We start from the raw sequence: 21,383 nt of genomic DNA, 5'->3' as shown, positions 1-21,383 counted from the left end.
GCTGCGCATTCGGCCGCCGCTCCCTTCCCCGCCACAGACAGCCGGGCTCCACAATCAGACGTCCCCACCGATCAGAGGCTGGATGAGGCCTCGCCGGGCGTGCGCCGCTCGCTCTCGCCCGTCGCCTCCCGCGCTGCGCTCCACCCCGGGCCTATCCACCCACGCGCTGCACGCCCGCTCCACGCTAGCCGCAGCGAACTGCTGCCGCCGCCAGCCAGGCTCCACCGGACGCCAGGTCCACCGTGCAGCGAGCGCGGGCGCTTACGCGTCCGCTGCCACCGCACAGAGCGCGCGCTCCCTCCCGCGCCGCAGTAGGCGCAATGCGCGGCGTGATGACACGCGTCCCTGCCGTACTCGCGAAGCGCGGTGGTGCGAGCACCATGCAGCAGCTATTAACAATTTTGATGATAAAGTAAGATAAACAACAGAAATGCAGAAGTATTTAAAGGTCCCAAAATTGTTTTTCTTTTTTAAAAAAGAGAGCATAGATTCCATTTGGCTCTCCAGATGGTCTACTATGCAAAAACAAACTGATGATTGTTGGATTTATTAATTTGACCTCGGTCAACCTATAACCAACGCAATCAGAGGGGTTATCCATTCCCCAGATCTCGGACTCGGGAAACAAATCCCGAGTCCGGTTTTGCCGTGATCGGGAGGCAAAACCCTAAGCCCATTGGGCTCGGCCCCGGGCCTACAGCATGATTATAAGTAGAGGGTCAACCCCATATGGTTTCCCTATTCCAAACTCTCGTGATTCTCACGTAGTCCACCCTAACCGATCGCTAAGCACGCTGGAAGGCTCGGAAGCACGAGCACCACGTCCGGGGCAGTGCCGGTGGCGCCCTGAAGGACGCCGCTACCCCGAGAGATCCCTCAAGGAACGACTACGTTACGTCCCCGATTTTGCTCTCGTCGTCAACGACATCACAACTGCACCGACGACCATGGACGCCACGGCCGCCGGTACAAGACCGAATCTTTATGTTAATCCGCATTAGTGAAGTCAATGTGATCTACTGTGTAGACTAGATGATCCTGTTAGAATGTTCTAAGTTAATGTTTTACTAACATTTGGTATCAGTTAGCCTAGATCTAGTCTACTTAGATCCATTTCATGGTTCGGTCAGTTATGCAAAGGTGATGTCTAGATCTAGTGTTTCATGTTTTAGTTGTTTTTCATTAAGTCAGTACGGTTAAGCACGCTAGATCTATCAATTTTAAGTTAGTCAGTAAGTCTGGAATGCTTAGATCTACGAGTTCATTAAGTTTTTCTAAGTATTCATCATGTTTTACATTCGATCCACTAAGCTAGGGTTACGAGTAAGTTCAGAAAAGGGAAAGGATTGCAAGAAACCCCGAATCACTCACACACACACGCAAATCATCCAAACCTTAACCCTAAGTTCAGAACCCTACCTGAGAGCCAGCCGTCAGTGGGCTCGCACGGGCCACGCGCGCGTAGATCCGACCATTAGTTTGGCCGTCCTCGCGCGCGACCCGTCAGATCTGGTCGCTGTCCGTCATGAGCATCAGGGGACCGTCGTGGAGGTCCTCGACGGCTGCGCGCTCACCTCGAGGGGAGCGCGCGCGCCGGCGAGAGCCCCCGCGACAATCCCGTTGCCCTGGGCCGCCGCGTCGCCTTGCGCGTCGGTGAGTGAACTCGAGCTGCGGCCGTGCCGTGCGCTCGGCTCGTCTCTCCCTCACTCAGATAAGCACGGGGAAAAAGGATGGCCGGTCGGAGCTGTGAAGCACGGCGGTGCACACGGGCGTGCATGACGCCGGCCGCCGTCGCTAGCTGCTGTCTGCGGCCGGGTGAGATCGCATCGGCTGCGGGAAGGGGAGAGAATGATTAGGGTTTCGGACCCCCTCTGCCGTTTTTGGTATTTAAGAGTCGCAGCGACGAATTTCAGCCGTCGATCAAGATCAACGGCTGGCAGCGCTTCGCCCCGCGTGCGCGTCCGCTTGGGCTAGTTTGGCGGCCTGTTCGTTGGCCCCTGGGCCGACTTTCGGCTGAGCCGCCGCCTCCGCGTCGCTGCGCGCGCGCATTACGGGCCGCGCTGGCCCGCTACCGCTGTTGGGCTGAGCTGCCGCCGCTGTTTCGCTGCCCCGCGCACGCGATGCGGGCCGCGCTAAGTTGGGCTGGTGCAAGTGTTCTGGGCTGCACGTTTTAAGTTTTAGTCCAGCACGCGAATTAAATTTTCATTTAAGTTTTTAGTTTAGCTTTGCTCTATTTTATGCACAGTTTTAATTAAGTTTTGTGATTTAGTTGTAAGTTCCTGTTTTAAGTAAGTTTATTAGAATTTTTAGTACATTCATTTTCAGATGATGGTGTTGTATTTAAATCCACAACTATACTTTGAGATGCCTCTAAATAAATGGAACCAACGAGAAGTTTGTTTAGAGTAAACTTGTGATTATTTCTGACCAACGTTGTTTTAATCATGAGTATTAAGATGAATTTCGATTGCTTTCCCCAACGGTGATGCACTTTGAAATTTAATTGCATGCTTTTATTCAGACCAACGTAGGGTTATTATCATGCTTTTAATTAACATTTCATTGTATATGCTTACTAAGTTAAGTTTAATTGATCTTATTTTCAGCTACTAATGTCAATGCTGTGGCCTCCTATCTGAACAACATTGAGCTGCTCAACGGTGCAAACTTTCATGAGTGGAAGGACAAGGTCATCACATGCTTGGCTTGCAATGATCTTGATGTTGCTCTGAGAGAGGATAAGCCTGTTGCGCCTGCTGCTGGAGCTAGTACAGCTCCAAATGAGAAGTGGGACAGATCTGATCGCATGGCTCTCATGGTTATGATGCAGACCATCAGTGCTGGCATCAAGGGCGTCATCCCCACTAAGAATGCTCAGGGGGTTGATCTGAATGCTAAGGAGTATCTGGCCAAGATTGAGGAGAACTTTAAGAGCTCATCTAAGACTTATGCTAGTACACTCATCATGAAGTTGGTGGGTTCTCAGTACAATGGTCAGTCTGGCGTAAGGGAGCACATCCTCAATATGTGTGATATGGCTAACAGGCTTAAGGAAATGCAGATGGAGATCTCTGAGGGTTTTCTTGTGCATTTCATCTTGACATCACTGCCTCCACAGTATGCTGCTTTTAAGATTAATTACAACACCAACAAGACGGTTTGGTCTATCAGTGAGTTGATCAGCTACTGTGTTGAAGAAGAAGAAAGGCTTGAGACTGAAAAGATGAAGAATGTTGTGAACATGGTTGGCAACCTCAGCATTTCAGGCACTCCTAAGAATCAGCATGAGTCAGGTAGCAGCAAGCAAGGCCAAAGGAAGTATAAGAAGACTGGGAACAAGAACTTTGGGCCCAACAACAACAACAAGTTCAAGCGCCATCAGACTAAGGGCGGCAAGATGTTGTGCTCTTTCTGTGACTCGCCCAAGCATCTTCAGAAAGCATGTCCTGGCTTCAAAGAATGGCTGAAAGAACAAGGTAAGTGTGATGTTGTTTCGTTCATTGATGAGTTATTCTTAGCGGATTTTTCTCCTAATACTTGGTGGATTGACTCAGGTGCCACTGTGCACATCTCTAATTCATTACAGGTATTTCGTACGATCCAAACTATAAGAAGGGGGGAGCAAAGCCTAAGAGTGGCTGATGGGACTTCAGTTGAAGTTGAAGGCGTTGGGAGCTTCCACTTAGAGTTGCCGGGCGGCTTCTAGCTTAATTTAGATGATGTCCTTTATGCTCCTAGTTTAAAGAGAAACTTAATTTCAGTTTTAGCATTAGATGATTCGGGTCATATTTGTGAGTTTGGAAACAATCAGTATGTGATAAAGTTTAATTCAATAAATGTGGGTCTTGCTGTCAGGCAAGGCAAACTTTATATGCTCTCTCTTGATGATGATTCTGTAATGAATGTTAGTAATGTTTCGAATAAGCGTAAGCGATTTAATGAGACATCTTCGAAATTGTGGCATTTTTATTTAGGCCACATTTCGAGGGGGAGAATGGAACGTCTCATTAAAGATGAAATACTTGATAAGTTAGACTTCTCCGATTCAGACCGCTGCATTGACTGCATTAAGGGAAAATACGCTAAGACTATTAAGAAAGGCGCTACTAGAAGTTCGGGTGTGTTAGAATTAATTCACACAGATAACTGTGGTCCGCTCTCAGTGACATCAGTAGATGGCTATGATTCTTTTATAACATTTACTGATGATTATTCTCGCTATGGACATATCTACCCCATTCGTAAGCGTTCAGATGCGCTAGAAATTTTTAAAGTCTATAAACAAGAAGTTGAGAAACAGCACAACACTTCCATTAAAATTGTAAGATCAGATAGGGGTGGAGAATATTATGGTAAACTTGGACAATATGGTCAGATTAAGGGACCATTCGCCAAGTACTTAGAAGAAAATGGCATAAGAGCACAATACTCCATGCCGGGAGAACCACATCAAAATGGAGTTGCTGAACGTCGCAACCGTACACTAATGGATATGGTACGGAGCATGCTCAGTTATTCTAGCTTGCCTGTGGAGTTGTGGATGGAAGCATTAAAAACAGCAGCTCATATACTTAACCGGGTTCCATCTAAGTCAGTTCCCAAGATGCCATTTGAATTATGGACGGGAGGAAACCGTCTATGAATTATCTAAAAGTATGAGGTTGTCCTCCTGAGGCTAAGTTATTTGATCCACATCATAAGAAATTAGATTCTAAGACTGTGAGTTGTCACTTTATTGGTTATCCTAATAAGTCTAAAGGGTACAGATTCTACTGTCCTGGTCGCTCCACTAAGCTCGTTGAGACCAGACAGGCTGAATTCTTAGAAGATTTGGGAATTAATGAAGAGTTTCCAAAGAGGGATATCAGTCTCGAAGAATTGCGGGTTGAGCTTCCCGATCCAGTAGTTCCAGAGCCTACGATGGTATATCAGTTTGTACCACCAGTTATTCCTCAGATGAGCAGCACCGTGGTAGCTGCGGGGGAGCAGGCGCCACCTCCAGAGGTGCAGGCGCCAGTCGCGCCAGTGGTGCAGCCTTATCCCGCTCCTCAGCCAGTTGAACAACAACCATTAAGAAGGTCAACTCGGCCGAGGAAACCAGCTCTTCCTAACTGCTATGAGACATACTTAAGCGAAGATTTGTATGATGTTGGGAAGATTAATGACCCTACCACATTCAGAGAGGCAGTTAAAAGTGAGAATTCCACTAAATGGATTGAAGCCATGGAAGAGGAACTAAAGTCTATGAGTTCTAATCAGGTCTGGGATTTAATAGAAATTCTTGATGGAGTCAAAACAGTAGGCTGTAAGTGGGTCTACAAAACCAAATGTGATTCCAAAGGGAAGATCGAAAGATTCAAGGCAAGGCTCGTAGCTAAAGGGTTTACACAGAAAGAAGGGATCGATTATAACGAAACCTTCTCTCATGTGTCCACCAAAGATTCATTCAGAGTTGTCATGGCACTTGTAGCTCATTTTGATATGGAGTTACATCAGATGGATGTTAAGACTGCGTTCCTGAATGGAGACCTAGATGTGACAATTTATATGGCGCAATCGAAAGGTTTTGCCATTAAAGGTAAAGAACACATGGGATGCATATTAAAGAAATCCATTTATGGACTTAAGCAAGCGTCTAGACAGTGGAACCTCAAATTCGATGAAGTTATTAAGAAATTCGGATTTGTGGAAAATGATGCAGATAGATGCATCTACATTAAAGCCAATGGTGGAAAACTAATAATTCTAGTACTGTATATGGATGACATACTGTTAGCCTGCAATGATAAGAACATGTTGCATGAGACTAAGAATTTCCTCTCATCTCATTTTGATATGAAGGATCTTGGTGAAGCCTCGTATGTACTTGGCATTGAGATACACCGAGACAGAGCCCAAGGCGTACTAGGATTATCTCAGAAAGCTTATATTGAGAAAATGCTTAAGAGATATAATCTTGATAAGTGCAATACGTCACCTGTTCCGTTACAGAAGGGCGATAAGCTAAATGGAAGTCAATGCCCTAAGAATGATTTTGAAAGAAGTAAGATGAGTAATATTCCATATGCATCAGCTGTTGGAAGCTTGATGTATGCACATGTCTGTACGCGTCCAGACTTAGCATTTACAGCCGGAGTACTTAGCAGATATCAGTCTAATCCAGGATGGGCTCACTGGGTAGGCGTTAAGAAGGCATTAAGATATTGTCAAGGCACAAAACATCATATGTTAACATATAAGAGATCAGATAACCTTGACGTTGAATGTTACACCGACGCTGACTTTACTGGTGATGAAGATGACAGGAAGTCTACTTCCGGTTATATTTATACACTAGTAGGGGGAGCGATATCATGGAGAAGTTGTAAGTAAGGTGTAACGGCTGCATCTACAATGCAAGCTGAATTTGTGTCATGTTATGATGCCACGGGACATGCAGTGTGGCTTAAGAACTTTATACCGGCATTAAGACTTGTTGATAGCATCTCGAGACCTATCACAATATACTGCGATAATCAGTCTGCAGTTTTCTTTTGCGCAAACGATAAACTAAGTGCTGCTTCTAAGCACATAGATCTTAAATATCGTGTCGTGAAAGATAGAAACCGGGACAATACACTTAAGATTAAGCTTATAAATACTAAAGAAAATATTGCGGATCCGCTCACAAAAGGCCTACCACCAATCCTCTTTCAGAAGCATGTCCTAGGCATGGGTCTGGTGGGTAGCCTGGATTAAGTCCTGGTTCATGGCCATTAAATTTCCCCAATTAAAAATAAGAGTTCTAACAAGGTTTCTCAGTGAGAATATGTGTAATGTTGTCCCAGTATGCCGTTGTGCTGCTGATGACGCATTGGTCTGGTACTTACTGATTTACTGAGGAGGGACGTTAGTTTAGTTTAGATTAAGTCAGTGACCGAATAGTCGTTAGTTTAAGTTTAAGTTGTTGACCTTCGGTCAAGGGGGGAGAATGTTGGATTTATTAATTTGACCTCGGTCAACCTATAACCAACGCAATCGGAGGGGTTATCCATTCCCCAGATCTCGGACTCGGGAAACAAATCCCGAGTCCGATTTTGCCGTGATCGGGAGGCAAAACCCTAAGCCCATTGGGCTTGGCCCCGGGCCTACAGCGTGACTATAAGTAGAGGGTCAACCCCATAGGGTTTCTCTATTCCAAACTCTCGTGATTCTCACGTAGTCCACCCTAACCGATCGCTAAGCACGCTGGAAGGCTCGGAAGCACGAGCACCACGTCCGGGGCAGTGCCGGTGGCGCCCTGAAGGACGCCGCTACCCCGAGAGATCCCTCAAGGAACGACTACATCTCCGACTCTGCTCTCGTCGTCAACGACATCACTACTGCACCGACGACCATGGATGCCACGGCCGCCAGTACAAGACCGAATCTTTATGTTAATCCGCATTAGTGAAGTCAATGTGATCTACTGTGTAGACTAGATGATCCTGTAATAATGTTCTAAGTTAATGTTTTACTAACAATGATGTCCCTCTGGTTCAGGCGCTCAGCCTCCAGTTCGAGGGGGTAAAAATTATACTAGTATTAGAGATGATCAACTTGATGACATGTCCCAATTATGCTTGCAATGCACCCAGTAGCTAGCTAGCTAGCCGACATAGTTAACCCTCTAGAGAAAACCACCACCAAACTAATGATGACCATCATCATACGGCTCTGTCCAAGTTGTCCCTAGTCAAGTCTGAACAGTATTACGGATTGGCTACTTTCCAACAAGTTCATCAGCGGCTCTGCATGCACATGTGGTAAGTACAGGTAGACAGTAGATGCCTCCATCATCTCGTGCGCAGTTCATTATAGATCCTAATGTCCTTGGAGCCGGGCCAAATTAAAAGCATCTCGTCGATCTCTCAGCCGGCATCTCCTGGTGCATGCGCAGCGCGCGGCGGCGACACGCAGGCTCCCGGCGCACATGCGGCTTGCGGCGGATCGGGATTCCCCGGCCGCCGCGCGTGGCGACGACGATCTTGCTTGGCTGCTGGTGCTGGCCCTCAGATCGAGCATCCGGGCAGCCCGGCTGCGAGCTCTCGTGGCGTGCGAATGGCGTCGAGAGACTGTTGGGCCATGTGATGTGTGTCCGATCCGCCGCGCCTGATCGGATCGCTCGAATGAGAGTACCCTTTGGTTAGGCGCCGCGGTCGGCACGAGCGAGCGGGAAAGGCTTCGCGGTGGATGTGCTGTGTTGTCAGGAAGAACAGTGCTCCGGCTGTCTGTACGTGGTGGTGTGGCTAGTCCACCGATCATCCGTAGATGAGCATCTGCTCGGCACACCGACACCCAAGAACTTTTTTTTTATAGAAAAACACCAGAAAGGCATCTCGTGACTCTCGTATCTAATTCATATCAAGAAAAACAATAATATAGTGTTAAACAAAGGACAAACTTGACACCCAAGAGTTGTGCCGCCAATGGGGAAGGTAACCCATAGACCCAGCGTTCCAACAAATTGATTAAACAGGCCATCTAAAACTGAAGAAAAATGGTACGGTGCCCACCCTTTGGGCCCCGGCCAGCCCCTTGAAACTGCGTCGTCTGCGTTGTGGTGCGGCCTGCGCAGCTCCAGCACAAAGAAACGGTATCGCTGGAGGAGGCCCAGCCACATGAATGCCAAAGCAAAACAGGCTCCACCCGGCTGACCACGACGCGCTCGTTGGAACGTACCGCGCCCGGCGCCCACGCCACGCTGCCCGGGGCGCGTGGCGCGGCTTGTTTCCACGACACTTGCTGCCCCCGCCCGCCGCGCGGACGGAACCGGCCTGGGATCGCCAGGCCCAACCAAGCTCCACCGTCCGCGCCCGCCAGCACGGGATCAAAATATCTGCCTACCGATCGCCACCGCGTTCCAGCCATACACGATACGGCGGCCATCTTCCCGGCAGGCAGTAACAGGCAGCTAGTGGATCGGATTCTTCGGCACCAGCTGGGAGCTCTCTCGCGGTCCGCCATGGCCATGGTCGCCTCCACCTCTTTCACGTACCACAAGGTGAGCGCACGGCCAGCCACATACAGTAATTGAACTCAGTACGGGAAGGGAACTCTCGATCAGCTCAGCTCTGTAGAAAGCTAACCTGATCTGCTGCTTGCTTCTCCGAGCTGCAGCCGCGTCTCGCGGTGGTGTGCAGGAAGAACAAGGACGGGCGGGACAAGGAGAAGGAGCACAAGCACCCCTTCAAGGTCGTCGAGATCACGCCGCCGCCGCGCTGCCTCGGCGTCCGCTGCTTCCCCACCGTACGCGCCCGTCTCTCTCTCTCTCTCTCTCTCTCTCTCTCTCTCTCTCTCTCTCTCCCCATCTGTTTACTGCAATTTTCGTCTTCATCAGATCAGATGCGTATACGCTGCAGCTAAGTTGCCATGTAGGATTTCACCTGAACTCTGAACATTGCATTCCATCGGTGTACTCTGCGACTGGGGCAGGGTCAGGTTGCACGTAAGCATAAACTGATTCCATTTGGGGACGAAGCAACTCGCAGACAGAGTCAGCTGGCTATAACAACTTTAGTAGCTTTTGCAAAGAAAAGGCAACTAAAACATTAAGTTAATTATGACAGCGAGCATATTCTTTCACCTTTCCGTCAAAAAAATTATATCTGGAAGTCTTCAGGAGAAAGCTCATGCCATGCAACCTGCTCAATTTTTTTTTTTGATATTAGCCTGCAACAAACAAATTCAACACTAACACTCTGGCCAAATAGATCTACTTACATATGTTTTGCTCCTCTAACACTCCTAAATCCTAATCAGCAACTGAATTTGCATCAGCATCCCAAAATTGATGCACCCTTTGATCATACTAACTGTTCTGAGCTCTCGTTCCTTCGAGCTTCAGCAATTGCAGCCACTGGCAGTACTCAGCACCCTGCTAAATGGCAGGCATACTGCACGTAGCTTACTACCGGAATTTTAACATGCGACCTTCGGCGGTTATGTCTCCAGTATTATCTGCTAAATAGCCTACTGCACATAGCTTGTTGCAGGGATCTTCCTTCAGTAGTTTGGTTTGGTTCTGGATAACTTAAATTAGTTTCCACTCGAACGCGCCAGGTGCTTTATTAAGGCAATAATAGGAAGGCGTTGACAGCGTCACGGTCTAGTACCTTTTCGCGAAATAGGAACGATCGTTTCGCTTCTGTAAGTATGTGACATCCTTGGGTAATCATGTCGACATGTACACATAACTCGCTGACAGCGTCCTGCTCAGGCCCTCTACTTGTTCTCTGCTCATCTCGCGAGCTTGAACAGCTACAGTCACAGCTATTGATCTGCATAAAGCAGCTTAGCTTCGTTGCTAGTTTTCTTTTCAGTTTTGCGACCCTATTTATTACTGTTTTATCTGCTCCTGTGTTCACCCGGTATATGACACAATGTCTGAGCTCATCCCTGTGTTTTTGGTTTGGCACCTTGGCATGCTTGCAGAACATCCACTGCGGCGAGAGCGTGACGATCGAGGGCCAGGCGTACACGGTGTCTGCGGTGACGCACCGGTACCAGCTGCGCAAGGGGCGGTACGAGCCGAGCGAGAAGCGCCTCGACGTCCTCTCCACCGGCAGATACATCCTCAACCTCTACCTCCAAAACCTCCTCGACCAGTCCTAGCCCTACCTGCTGGCTGCTGCTACCTCTCCATCCACAACTACCACACACACACACACTCTACCTGTAAATAATGCTGCCCGATTGATCGAGTGAGTCCCCAATTCTCTGTCGATCATAGTGGATGGACAATCATCCTAGACGATCACTTGTCATGGACACCAGTAGCTTCCCCCTGCTTTGTGCTCTGTATAACTGAGGAAAAGAAGAAGAAGGCGAATCGAGGCAGAAAGTATTCAGCAAAGGTTGCGTGTCTTTCTCAGAAAACAAAGGTTCAGGTTCAGGTTCAGCAAAGGTGCTGACGAACGAGCGAGCTCTCATGTCCGGGCATCCGGCCAGGATGATGCCACCACACCGTCCCTGTCATGGACACGTCGGTCGTGACCACTTGGGCTGGATTTCTATTGTTGCGTCGCCTTGCGTTTGCGTAGATGAATGAACAGGCCTGATCAGATGACGGCGATGACGACATCGGTCGGGATAAGCTTCGGTCCAGGGTGTAAGGCTGGCCCTCCCTCGCTCGCCAGTGGCTGGGCTCCCTGCCTCCCTCCCCGTCCCCGGTCGCCGTCGGCCATGTGACCGCCGGCTAGAGAGGAGCGGAAACAGTAGGGGGGTTGGAAACGGCCGCCGGAGACCCGGCGCCGGCGGCCATCTGTCTGGCTCCGCTGCTCCCTCCCCGCCGCGGCGGCTTTCCTCCGGCTTTCCGCGTCAGCGGACGCGCTCCGCGCCGGCCACCTGGAGCGCCCGCCGCCGCCGCCTTTCGGCTCCGGGCTCTGTCTAGCCCCCGCCACGTGGCACGCGATCCCCCGCACCCTTGACGTGGCCGCGCCAGACCCCCCACGCCGCCCCTGCCCAATCCGCTGGCTCGGCGCTCGCTCCCGACACGGGCGCAGGACCCCGTCCATGCGCCGCCGCCCCACGGCGGGCCCAGCTGCCGGGCGCCCGATGGCCCCGCCGGTGCACGCGCCAGGTCCACGCGCGGGGGCGGCGGCCGAAACGGCAGCGCAAGGCAGCCTCTGCCGAGCGGGGCCCACCGTCAGCGTCACGCGCCCACGGCGGTGCTTGGGAAGTAAGAAAAGCAAACCGCAGAGGAAGAGGACTAATACGAGGTCATTTGGAGTTTACCATTCTTAACCCCGGGAAGATTAACTTAGGCCGTGTTTAGATAGAGCGCAAAATTTTTTGCGACCGAATCTTGCTAATTTAAAGTACTAAATGAAGTCTATTTCCAAAACTTTTTGCACAAATGAGTTGTAAATCGCGAGACGAATCTAATGATGCCAATTAATTCATGATTAATTCATAATTAATGGATGGTTACTGTAGCATCACTGTTGCATAGGATCATTAGATTCATCTTACGATTTACAGCCCATCCATACAAAAAATTTTGTAAATAAACTTCATTTATTACTTCATACATGTATCAAAACATTCGATGTGATTTTTTTTTTTGCGTTTACAGGATTTACAGGTAGTAGTATTACCAGTCAGGGGCCGGAAAATAATTAACCGTCACAACGTGGGGTGAGGGCGATAAATAAAAGGAGAAACTCCCCCTCGCCCCTCTCCGCCCTCGCACTCCCCTCCTCCTCCCTGGCTCGCTCGCTCGCTCGCCGCTCGCGACCCCGCCGCGCGGCGGAAACGCCACGCCCGGGGTGAGATCCGCGCCGGCCTCCGCCGCCCCCGTCGCCGCCCCGCCGCCTCCGATCTCCACAGGTGCGCCCGCGGCCCGCTCCGCCCGGATCGTCCTGGGCTCGCGCCGCTCGCTCGGATTTGATTCCGCTCGATTCGGCGGCGATTTGATATCCTTGCCGGGTTTGCGTGTGTCTTCGTGCGTGGCGCAGGGCGGGAGGAGGAGGAGGAGGGGCAGTGGGAGATGGCGTCGGAGGAGGGGGCGATGTCGCCGACGAGGATGCTGGCGGAGGGGCACCTGCGGGTGGCCACCGGCGGGGGCGCGCCGGCCGACGGCGGGATCGCCGTCAGGCACCTCCCACACCACCACCCCGCAAAGAAAGGTGACCGCTCTCCATCCATACGAGTATATCTGTTCCTCTCCCAAGCACCGAATTGTGTTGAGAGATGCTGACATGCTGTTGTGGCCTGATAAGTTCTTAGAGTCAGCTGTAGAAGACTGAATCGACATGTTTGGTTCCGTTGTTGCTTGAGATTTTAGCCTGTAGATGCTGTTTTCCCTCTATTCCTATTGCCGCACATGCAAATAGGTTAGATTGAATCAAATTCAGCGATGTGTTTGATGCTGCTGGGTTCATTTCAGCATGGGGCTATTGCTAGCGACCTGGGATTGTGTCTTTTTGCTTAATCTTATGGTTTATCACTGGCGTTTCTGTGGCGGGAACTTCTTCGGTTTCATGAAGCTAGAGTACTTGTGCAGTACGGCGACAACGGTTTCTGGTAATTTAGGTTGTCGTGCCTATATCTGAAATCGGAAATGATTGGATCCCTGTTTTCCTTTAAGAAACAAAATCCTTGCTCCTTAGGAATCCGACAAAGTTAAAACGTCATTTTGGGGAGGAGTTTATCCATGCACTTGATAACTTATTAGTCGGTTCTCGGTGTGCTGTCCTTATGCTCCATGATCAGTTGCCATATGCTACCACCTCTTTGGAGTGGCTTAAGCTTGAGCTTCAAGCCAACAAGAGCTCATGTGGGTACTTTGGTAACGGCTTTCTATTTTTCACTGTCCTTTACTGAAGGGTTGAAGAACTATATGGTATTTATTTGTTTTCTTGGCAATTACATACTAAGCACCAAATTGTATTATGAGATGCTGTTGTGGTGAAATAATGCTTAAAGTCGCTGTAGAGGTTGGATTGGTTCCACTATTGTGGTGAAATAAAGCCTGTAGATGTTGTTTTATTTACTATATTAAGCGCTGGTCAGGATGGGTGAGGGATCTGTTGGTCTTTAGGGTTGCCCAATTCCAAGTTAGCTTCCATCAAGTTCAGCGATGTGTTTTATGCTGGTAGGTTCATTTCAGCATGGAGCAAAAGTAGTGGCCTAGTATTCTGTCTTTTTGTTTGATCTTATGGTTTAACACTGTTGTTTGTGTGTCGGGAAAGCAGCTTGTGTTTGATTCTTGTTCGGTTTCATGATGCTAGAGTAGCTAAGCAGTACATTGGCCATGGTTTCTGGTAATTCTAGGCTGTTGTGCCTTTATCTGAAATGATTGGATCCCTGTTTTTCTTTAAGAAGCAAAAGCCTTACTCTTGAGGATCCGACAAAGTTAAAATGCACCCTTTTCTGGAGGGGACTTGGTCCATGTGCTTGAGAATTCATTAGTCCATTTCGGGTGCTGCTCTTATGCTCCATGAACGGTTGCCATATGCTACCACCTCTTTGGAGTGGCTTAAAAGCTTCTGTGCATACTTTGGTAATGGTTTCTATTTCTTTACAGTCCTTGACTGAAAGGAAAAGAATTGGCATTTTGTTCCACAATCAGTAAGTTTTATTAATAGGTGTTTTTTTGGGTGCTTATGTTTGAGCAGCAATAGGTATAAAATCCAAATATGGGTTTCAGTTTTTCTTTTTCCATAAAAAGTTTTGTTTGTTTTGCTGTCAGCCTCAAGTTAATAGGGTATATGCTCCCTTAAAATCCATGTTTAGTTGTTTTTGTTTAGGCAATATTTTACTCTGTATGATGAATGCCTAGCTTTTAGCTTCTAGCAAGCCACGTGCAACCTGGCTTTCCAATGTCATGTTTCGGCATGTGTTATTTGTGCCATTTGCACATTTGTTCGCTACATGTTTGTGACCCTAGAAATGCTTTGGCAGTATGAGTTGGAACATGTGAAGTGACAGACTTGTATTGGCAATTGAAGTCTCCTCAGAATCCTTTTTGTAGAAGATTGCTTCTTGTTATTCACTTTATTTTCGTCAATAGTCTATGCTGATATTGTGCTAACTCCATGGATATTGCTTTCAGACGGTGTTGGTGGGAAAACTGAACAAGACAACCATGAAGATGTAGATTCTTTACCATCTCAAGAGTTGAAAAAACTAGCTAATGGAAACAATAAGGTTTGATCTACACTCCAAGATGTTGCTTTGTTCGTTGTTGATATGGTACCCTAATCTAAGAACAATCTGCTTCACTGCAAATGCAGGTTCCTGGTACATTAGATGGCTATAAAAGGCTTGTAGTTCCAATAGTTGAGGAGTATTTTTGTACCGGAGATGTGGAATTGGCAGCTTGCGAGCTAAGGGGTCTTGGATCTGATCAGTTTCAACATTACTTCGTCAAGAAGCTCATATCTATGGCAATGGACCGTCATGACAAAGAAAAAGAAATGGCCTCAGTTCTGTTATCATCTTTGTATGCTGATGTACTGAGCTCGTACATGATCAGTGAAGGTTTTATTATGCTTCTGGAGTCTATAGAAGATCTGACTGTTGATATACCAGATGCTGTTGATGTCTTGGCAGTTTTTATTGCACGGGCTGTTGTTGATGAAATATTGCCTCCTGTGTTCCTCGCTCGAGCAAGAGCACTGCTTCCAGAATTTTCCAAGGGTATTCAAGTTCTGCAGGTTGTTGAAAAGAGCTATTTGTCAGCTCCCCATCATGCAGAGTTAGTTGAACGCAAATGGGGTGGAAGCACACACTTTACCGTAGAAGAGGCAAAAAAGAGGATTCAAGGTATTCTAAGAGAATATATTGAAAGTGGAGACATAGATGAAGCCTTCAGGTGCATAAGAGAACTCAGTCTTCCATTCTTCCATCATGAGATTGTGAAGCGTGCTCTCACCTATGGTATGGAGAACATTTCCTCTCAGCCATTAATCCTGAAGTTACTGAAGGAGGCAGCTGCAGGTTGCTTGATTAGTTCTAATCAAATGTCAAAGGGTTTCTCTCGACTAGCTGAGAGTGTTGATGACCTGAGTCTAGATATTCCTTCTGCTAAAGATCTTTTTGATAAGCTGGTTTCAACAGCCATATCTGAAGAATTGCTTGATGCTTCTTTTAGTAAGTCTGCTGTCTCTGAGGAAGAGATGCAGAATACAAGTGCTGAAAAGGTGAAGCGTTTTAAGGAAGAATCTGGTCATATAATTCATGAGTATTTTCTCTCAGATGACGTCCCTGAACTTATTCGAAGCCTTGAAGAGCTTTCTGCCCCAGAATACAATCCCATTTTCCTCAAGAAGCTAGTTACACTTGCTATGGACAGAAAGAACAGAGAGAAGGAGATGGCATCTGTACTTCTTTCTTCACTCAGCTTGGAGCTGTTTTCCACTGATGACATCATGAAGGGGTTCATAATGCTCTTGCAGTCAGCAGAAGACACTGCACTTGACATCGTGGATGCGCCCAGTGAGCTTGCCCTCTTCCTAGCTAGGGCAGTGATTGATGAAGTATTGATTCCACTGAACTTGGATGAAATCAGCAGCAGGCTTCGGCCGAACAGCAGTGGTAGCCAAACTGTCCAGATGGCCCGCTCCCTGCTGTCAGCTCGCCACTCCGGTGAGCGGATACTGCGTTGCTGGGGTGGTGGCACCGGCTGGGCTGTGGAAGATGCCAAAGACAAGATCACTAAGCTCTTGGAGGAATACAACACTGGCGGTGACCTGGGAGAAGCCTGCAGATGCATCCGCGACCTCGGGATGCCCTTCTTCAACCATGAGGTGGTGAAGAAGGCGCTGGTCATGGCGATGGAGAAGCAGGACGATGCCAGCATACTGGCCCTGCTGCAGGAGTGCTTCAGCGAGGGGCTGATAACCATCAACCAGATGACCAAAGGCTTCACCCGCGTCAAGGACGGCCTGGATGATCTGGTCCTCGACATTCCGAACGCGCAGGAGAAGTTTGGAGCGTACGTTGTGCTCGCGACGGGCCGCGGCTGGCTGCTGCCGACCTTCACCTCCGTTCCCTGAGGCTTCTTCCTTGGCCTGCTAGGGTTGATGAGTTTCTGATCCTATGTGTACATTTTGAACTCATGCTGTCATTAGCATCATACCAAAGTTTTCCTGCCCCCCTAGTTTACTTGTGTTACTGTATACCAGAGGATTGTAGGATGGATGTGGTGTCGCTTGTTGAGATATAGTGTTCTATTGGTCTGGTCTGGGAGGGTATATGACTTGGAGAGTTGAAAGAATAAAACCATTTACTTGTGTTACTGTATATTGTCCGTATCTACGGGCCCTTTTTTTCGTTCGTGCGAAGTTCGCCTTCGCTTGTGAAGTTGTGATTGTGTGCGTAGTCGGTGCGGATCCTACCGGTACGCTCGTGGCCTGCACAGCTCGTCCGGAGTTGGCCGGCAGCCGTGCCCGGCGCCGGCGGCCGGAGCAGATTTTGCGCGCGAAGACGAAGAGCCGGTAGGCCAAGGAGGTGAGTTCAGGTGGTAAGGCAGAGAGGAAATGGAGGGACGATGATGGACTAGGGCTGGTGGATGGATCGCAAACACGAAGATTTGGAACGTTAGAGATATAGATGGAGGAAGATACGCCTGCAGAGTAAGAGATTTTCAGTTTCCACCGAATAACTGACCTGAAAACAGATTTATCCTAAAAACCCTCTAAAACCTTTCCTTCTATATAAAAACTACCGTGCAATCCAAACAACCCCGTAGTCCCATTCACCTCTCTCTCTCTCTCTCTCTCTCTCTCTCTCTCTCTCTCTCTCTCTCTCTCTCTCGTGGCATTTATTCCGTGTCGGCGAGTTCTTCGCCGTCGACTAGCAGCCAGCCACCAGGGAACCAGGTATGCCCGCCCCCTCCCTCTTTAGCAGTCTCCTCGTGGTATAACCCCCTCTCGTGGTTTTGGGTAATTCTGAGAACTGGATGATTTTTATTAGACCATCTTTTAAGTCTTAGTCATCTTTTGATTTTTACGATGCTACTATGTTGATCTTGCGAGGACCATGCTGTCACATGTTCTCTGATCAATAGATGGTGCCTTTCCTTCTTCTTTGAACCATGTACGTACAGTTGTTCGGACGAAAAAAATATAACCTTGAATAATTACCTTGCTAGTGGTGTTGGGCACAAGACCACAAGGGTTTCCCAAGGTTTGCTTGATTTTTCTTAATTAGATTTTCTTTAAACTTTTTTAATATATTTTTCCTTAGATTTGTTTTTGCTGTACTTTGATATTCTTCTTAGATTTGTTTTTGCTGTACTTTGCTATTCTTCTTAGATTTGTTTTTGTTATACTTTGATATTCTTCTTATATTTGTTTTTATTATACTAAGACTTACCTGACTAGCTTCAGTAATGATCTTTCTGCTTCTGCTAATTTCACAGTCAGAATTGCTGACTTAAGGGTCTTATCAATGCCATTTTACTATGAACTGTTCCTACTCTTAACGGTTTGATTTGTACCTAGGTTTGGTAAAACGCAAAAGCCTAATTAATATAGGGAACGATATAAAAAAGGGTTGGACTTATATTTTATTTATATTTTATACATTTTTGAGCTAAGAATAGTTAAAAGTTGAGTTGGATTGTGAGAGGGGGAGGTATTATGGCTATGATCCATCACTGGTACTTGTAAATTTGTAAAATAGAATGTTTTCCTTTCAAAAAAAATTACGTTTAATAAAAATGTTTGACTAATAGTTTTGTGTAGAAAATGCATTTTACTAGTCTGTTTGTAATCCATGAGTAACATGATACAACAGAGTTGGGACATTGGTGGTATCCAGAGTCTGATTTTCTGCTTCCCTTTTTTTTTTCTCAGCAGCTCTAGTTCTTTCCAAGCTCATGCAGCGCCCAATGGATGCCACGGGCAACAGAGCCTCCGTGGTTATAAAGCTCCATCAAACTGTGAATGAATCCAACTCTTCTCCATCAAATCCAGCAACGGATCACTCTCAGCGTAAGTGCGATGCAAATGAAATCACTGAGCAAATCCCACTCGCTGCAAACCCGTCCATTCTCCTCCATTTGCTCTCATCCTACGAGCTGGAACCTAATGATCTGGCTGCTTTGGAGGCAAGTTTGCACAACCATTATTTGTTTTCAGTATACGAATTTTCAAATGCTGTTTATGATGTTTATGACGAGATACAAACAATGTTGTTCAGGGTACATGTAAATTCTTCAGAAGCCCTGCAAACTTTGAGCCAGATGCTGCGTTGTCTCTTCCAGAACTTGCAGCACTTGATACTTGCTGTCAGAAGGCCATGTTTAAGTCAATGAAGCATGAGGAAAAGGAGAAGTTGAAGCAGCGTTGTGGAGGCTCTTGGAAGCTCGTCCTTGGGTACCTGTTGGTCGGTGAGAGGAACTACCGCCGTGAGAAATCTCAGGTTATTGCTGGACTAGGACACAGCATTGTTGTCACAACAAAGGGGGATGTGTACTCATTCGGCGCAAATCGCTCGGGACAGCTAGGGCTTGGGAATACAAAAGACCAGTTCGAACCATGTCTTATTAGGTAAGGGATGTTGATTTTGCTGATAAAGAACTACCCGCAACGTTACAAACTGTTGTTCTTGTAGGTCTCTGCAAGGCATCAGAATCACACAGGCAGCAGTTGGGTCTAGGCAGACAATGCTTGTGACCGACACGGGAAGTGTGTACAAATTTGGACAGGATGCTTTTGGGGATTTGGAATCCTCTGGGACTGGGACTTATACTAGCAGTCCTAAGTTGTTGGAATCACTGAAAGGTATCTTTGTAGTTCAAGCATCTATAGGAGGCAAATTCTCTGCGGTTCTGTCTAGAGAGGGTCAGGTTTATACTTTCTCTTGGGGTCGTGAGGCGAGGCTTGGTCATGCTTCAGAGCTTACCGATGTTGAGCCTCGTCTTCTCTCTGGACCGCTTGAGAATGCTCTTGTTGTGCAGATTGCTGCTGGCTATTGCTATCTCCTTATGTTGGCCTACCAACCGACGGGAATGTAAGTGTCGTTCCTTGACCCAGTACTATCCCTTGCTTGGCTTCTTACTACAGTTTTATTTTATCAGATAAGCATTTTCATACGCTGAACAACCTTTCTTGGAAATTGTTTAGGAGGGCCATGAGCTCTTTTGATGTGAGTTCTCTCTGAATGAGTTGAGTTTGGGTGTCCATTTGCAGGTCGGTTTACTCGGTAGGCTGCGGTCAAGGAGGAAAGCTTGGGCATGGAGACAAGAGAAACCTGGTGATCCCAGCGTTGGTCCAACATTTCCATGCACAGGATGTAAAGCCACTGTCGATATATGCAGGCGCTTTCCATTGTGCAGCTCTGGCACTAGATGGACGTGTGTTCACCTGGGGATGGAGTGGACACGGGTGTCTGGGACATGGAAATGTAGGCGAATGTGTGTGCCTCCCCACGGAAGTGGAAGACTTGAAGTATGTAAAGGCTAGGCATCTGTCAGCTGGCGATTACACCACCTTCGTCGTCGCAGATAATGGCGACGTCTACTTCTTTGGGTCGGGGACAAGTCTGCTTGTTCAGGTTTGATCATCATCTTCCATGAGTCTTGAATAATTCTGAACAAGTCATAGTAACAATCAACTCCTGAATTAAACTTCTGAATTCCTGATTGTGCCGATTCATCTCTCCTGGTTTCAGGCGGATGGCGTGGAAAAGGATACTGTCTTGACTCCCAAGCTAGCCACTTCGATTGTCGCGCTGAATGAAAAGATTGCGCAGATTAGCGCGACGCATGCCTGGGATTACCAAGGTTTGGCTTCCGCTCATCATACATTGGTCCTCACCGAGTCCGGCAGGCTGTACTCCTTTGGGGGAGGTGAAAAAGGCCAGCTTGGTGTGAAGCTTGTTGAGGGACAGGAAGGGAGGTCTACCCTAGATCGGGTCGACATTGATGGTCTTGCCTAGCTTCTCCAGCATCGACCTCGACAATTTCCCATTCCTCATGGTATGGTAGCTGCTGGTGGTTTCGGAACTAAGGAGTGCCTTCTGCAACGGTAGTTCTCGTGGCGACTTCGAACATTTTTTTTCAGCCTGTTTATTTAGAACATCTAGCTCGATCGTTTTAGAGTCTGAACTGTAGTTCTCGTGGTGGCCTCTTTTTTGGACGATGGACAGATGATGCCCTTTTGATCGGTTCCCATTTGATTTGAGTGATACTAAGTTGGATCGCGATGCAATTGTTCATTCTTCATGTTCTGTTATAAAAGGTCGAATTGACCTCAATTCTACCAGAAACCAGCAAACGCCTTGAATATGCTAGTGGGGTCGATAAATTATAAAATAGCTGCACAAAAAAAAAATCCAGTTAAGAGATCATAAAAGAACCTGCATTTCCAAGATAATATCACTAAAAGAACCTGCATTTCCAAGATAATATCACTAAATGCAGCCTAGCGATCAAATGGTAGTTTCTCAGTTGTTCAAGAACAAGATCTACACTGGCCTCATCCCTTAACTTTTCCTTCAAAGAAAAATTGCCGCCTCAGGTGTCCATGTCTCCAGATTCGGGCAAAATTGGCAAATGTTTGATGTGTTCCGTCTAGTTTGCTCATCTTTTACTACAAATTCACAGATTCAAAAGGTTAGCTGAATGATTGAAAGTCACTGTTTTCCAGCATTTTGTTGCTTTATAATCCACTTTTCCCCAGCAGCAATGCTTGAACCAGTTATTGCAGTGGCTGTATGCAACTCCACTTACAATAAAGCACTAGCTGATGTGGAGGATGCACTGGGAGAATTGGGATCAACATGCCACATGAAACACTAGCAACCAGCAGGCAAGAACACTTTATTCGCTTTTCTGACCAAGTTATGTGAAAATGCAGAGTGGTGTACACTACTAGAAAATTTCACATTCATCCGTGTCCCTTAGTACGGGC

General features: G+C 47.5%; 3 protein-coding genes across 3 annotated transcripts; all 3 read left to right on the top strand.

Moving 5' to 3' along the window:
• Positions 1–8,761: 8,761 nt before the first annotated feature.
• On the top strand, positions 8,762–10,873 carry LOC120641285. The gene is made up of 3 exons (XM_039917336.1): positions 8,762–9,022; positions 9,139–9,267; positions 10,453–10,873. The coding sequence occupies exons 1-3, from the start codon at positions 8,984–8,986 to the stop codon at positions 10,630–10,632; spliced, it is 348 nt and encodes a 115-aa protein (XP_039773270.1). The 5' UTR covers positions 8,762–8,983; the 3' UTR covers positions 10,633–10,873.
• Positions 10,874–12,202: 1,329 nt separating this feature from the next.
• Positions 12,203–16,767, top strand: LOC120641282 (MA3 DOMAIN-CONTAINING TRANSLATION REGULATORY FACTOR 4-like). The gene is made up of 4 exons (XM_039917329.1): positions 12,203–12,348; positions 12,477–12,647; positions 14,576–14,670; positions 14,757–16,767. Exons 2-4 carry the CDS (start codon positions 12,509–12,511, stop codon positions 16,518–16,520), a joined length of 1,998 nt encoding a protein of 665 aa, XP_039773263.1. The 5' UTR covers positions 12,203–12,348; positions 12,477–12,508; the 3' UTR covers positions 16,521–16,767.
• A 1,578-nt stretch (positions 16,768–18,345) lies between these two features.
• Positions 18,346–20,688, top strand: LOC120641283 (ultraviolet-B receptor UVR8-like). Its single transcript, XM_039917331.1, has 5 exons — positions 18,346–18,577; positions 18,670–19,019; positions 19,084–19,482; positions 19,662–20,025; positions 20,143–20,688. Exons 1-5 carry the CDS (start codon positions 18,347–18,349, stop codon positions 20,407–20,409), a joined length of 1,611 nt encoding a protein of 536 aa, XP_039773265.1. The 5' UTR covers position 18,346; the 3' UTR covers positions 20,410–20,688.
• The last annotated feature ends 695 nt before the right edge of the window (positions 20,689–21,383 follow it).

This window comes from Panicum virgatum, chromosome 7K, assembly GCF_016808335.1.
Source record: "Panicum virgatum strain AP13 chromosome 7K, P.virgatum_v5, whole genome shotgun sequence".
Lineage (NCBI taxonomy): Eukaryota > Viridiplantae > Streptophyta > Magnoliopsida > Poales > Poaceae > Panicum > Panicum virgatum.
This window is presented reverse-complemented; position numbering and strand designations above follow the sequence as displayed.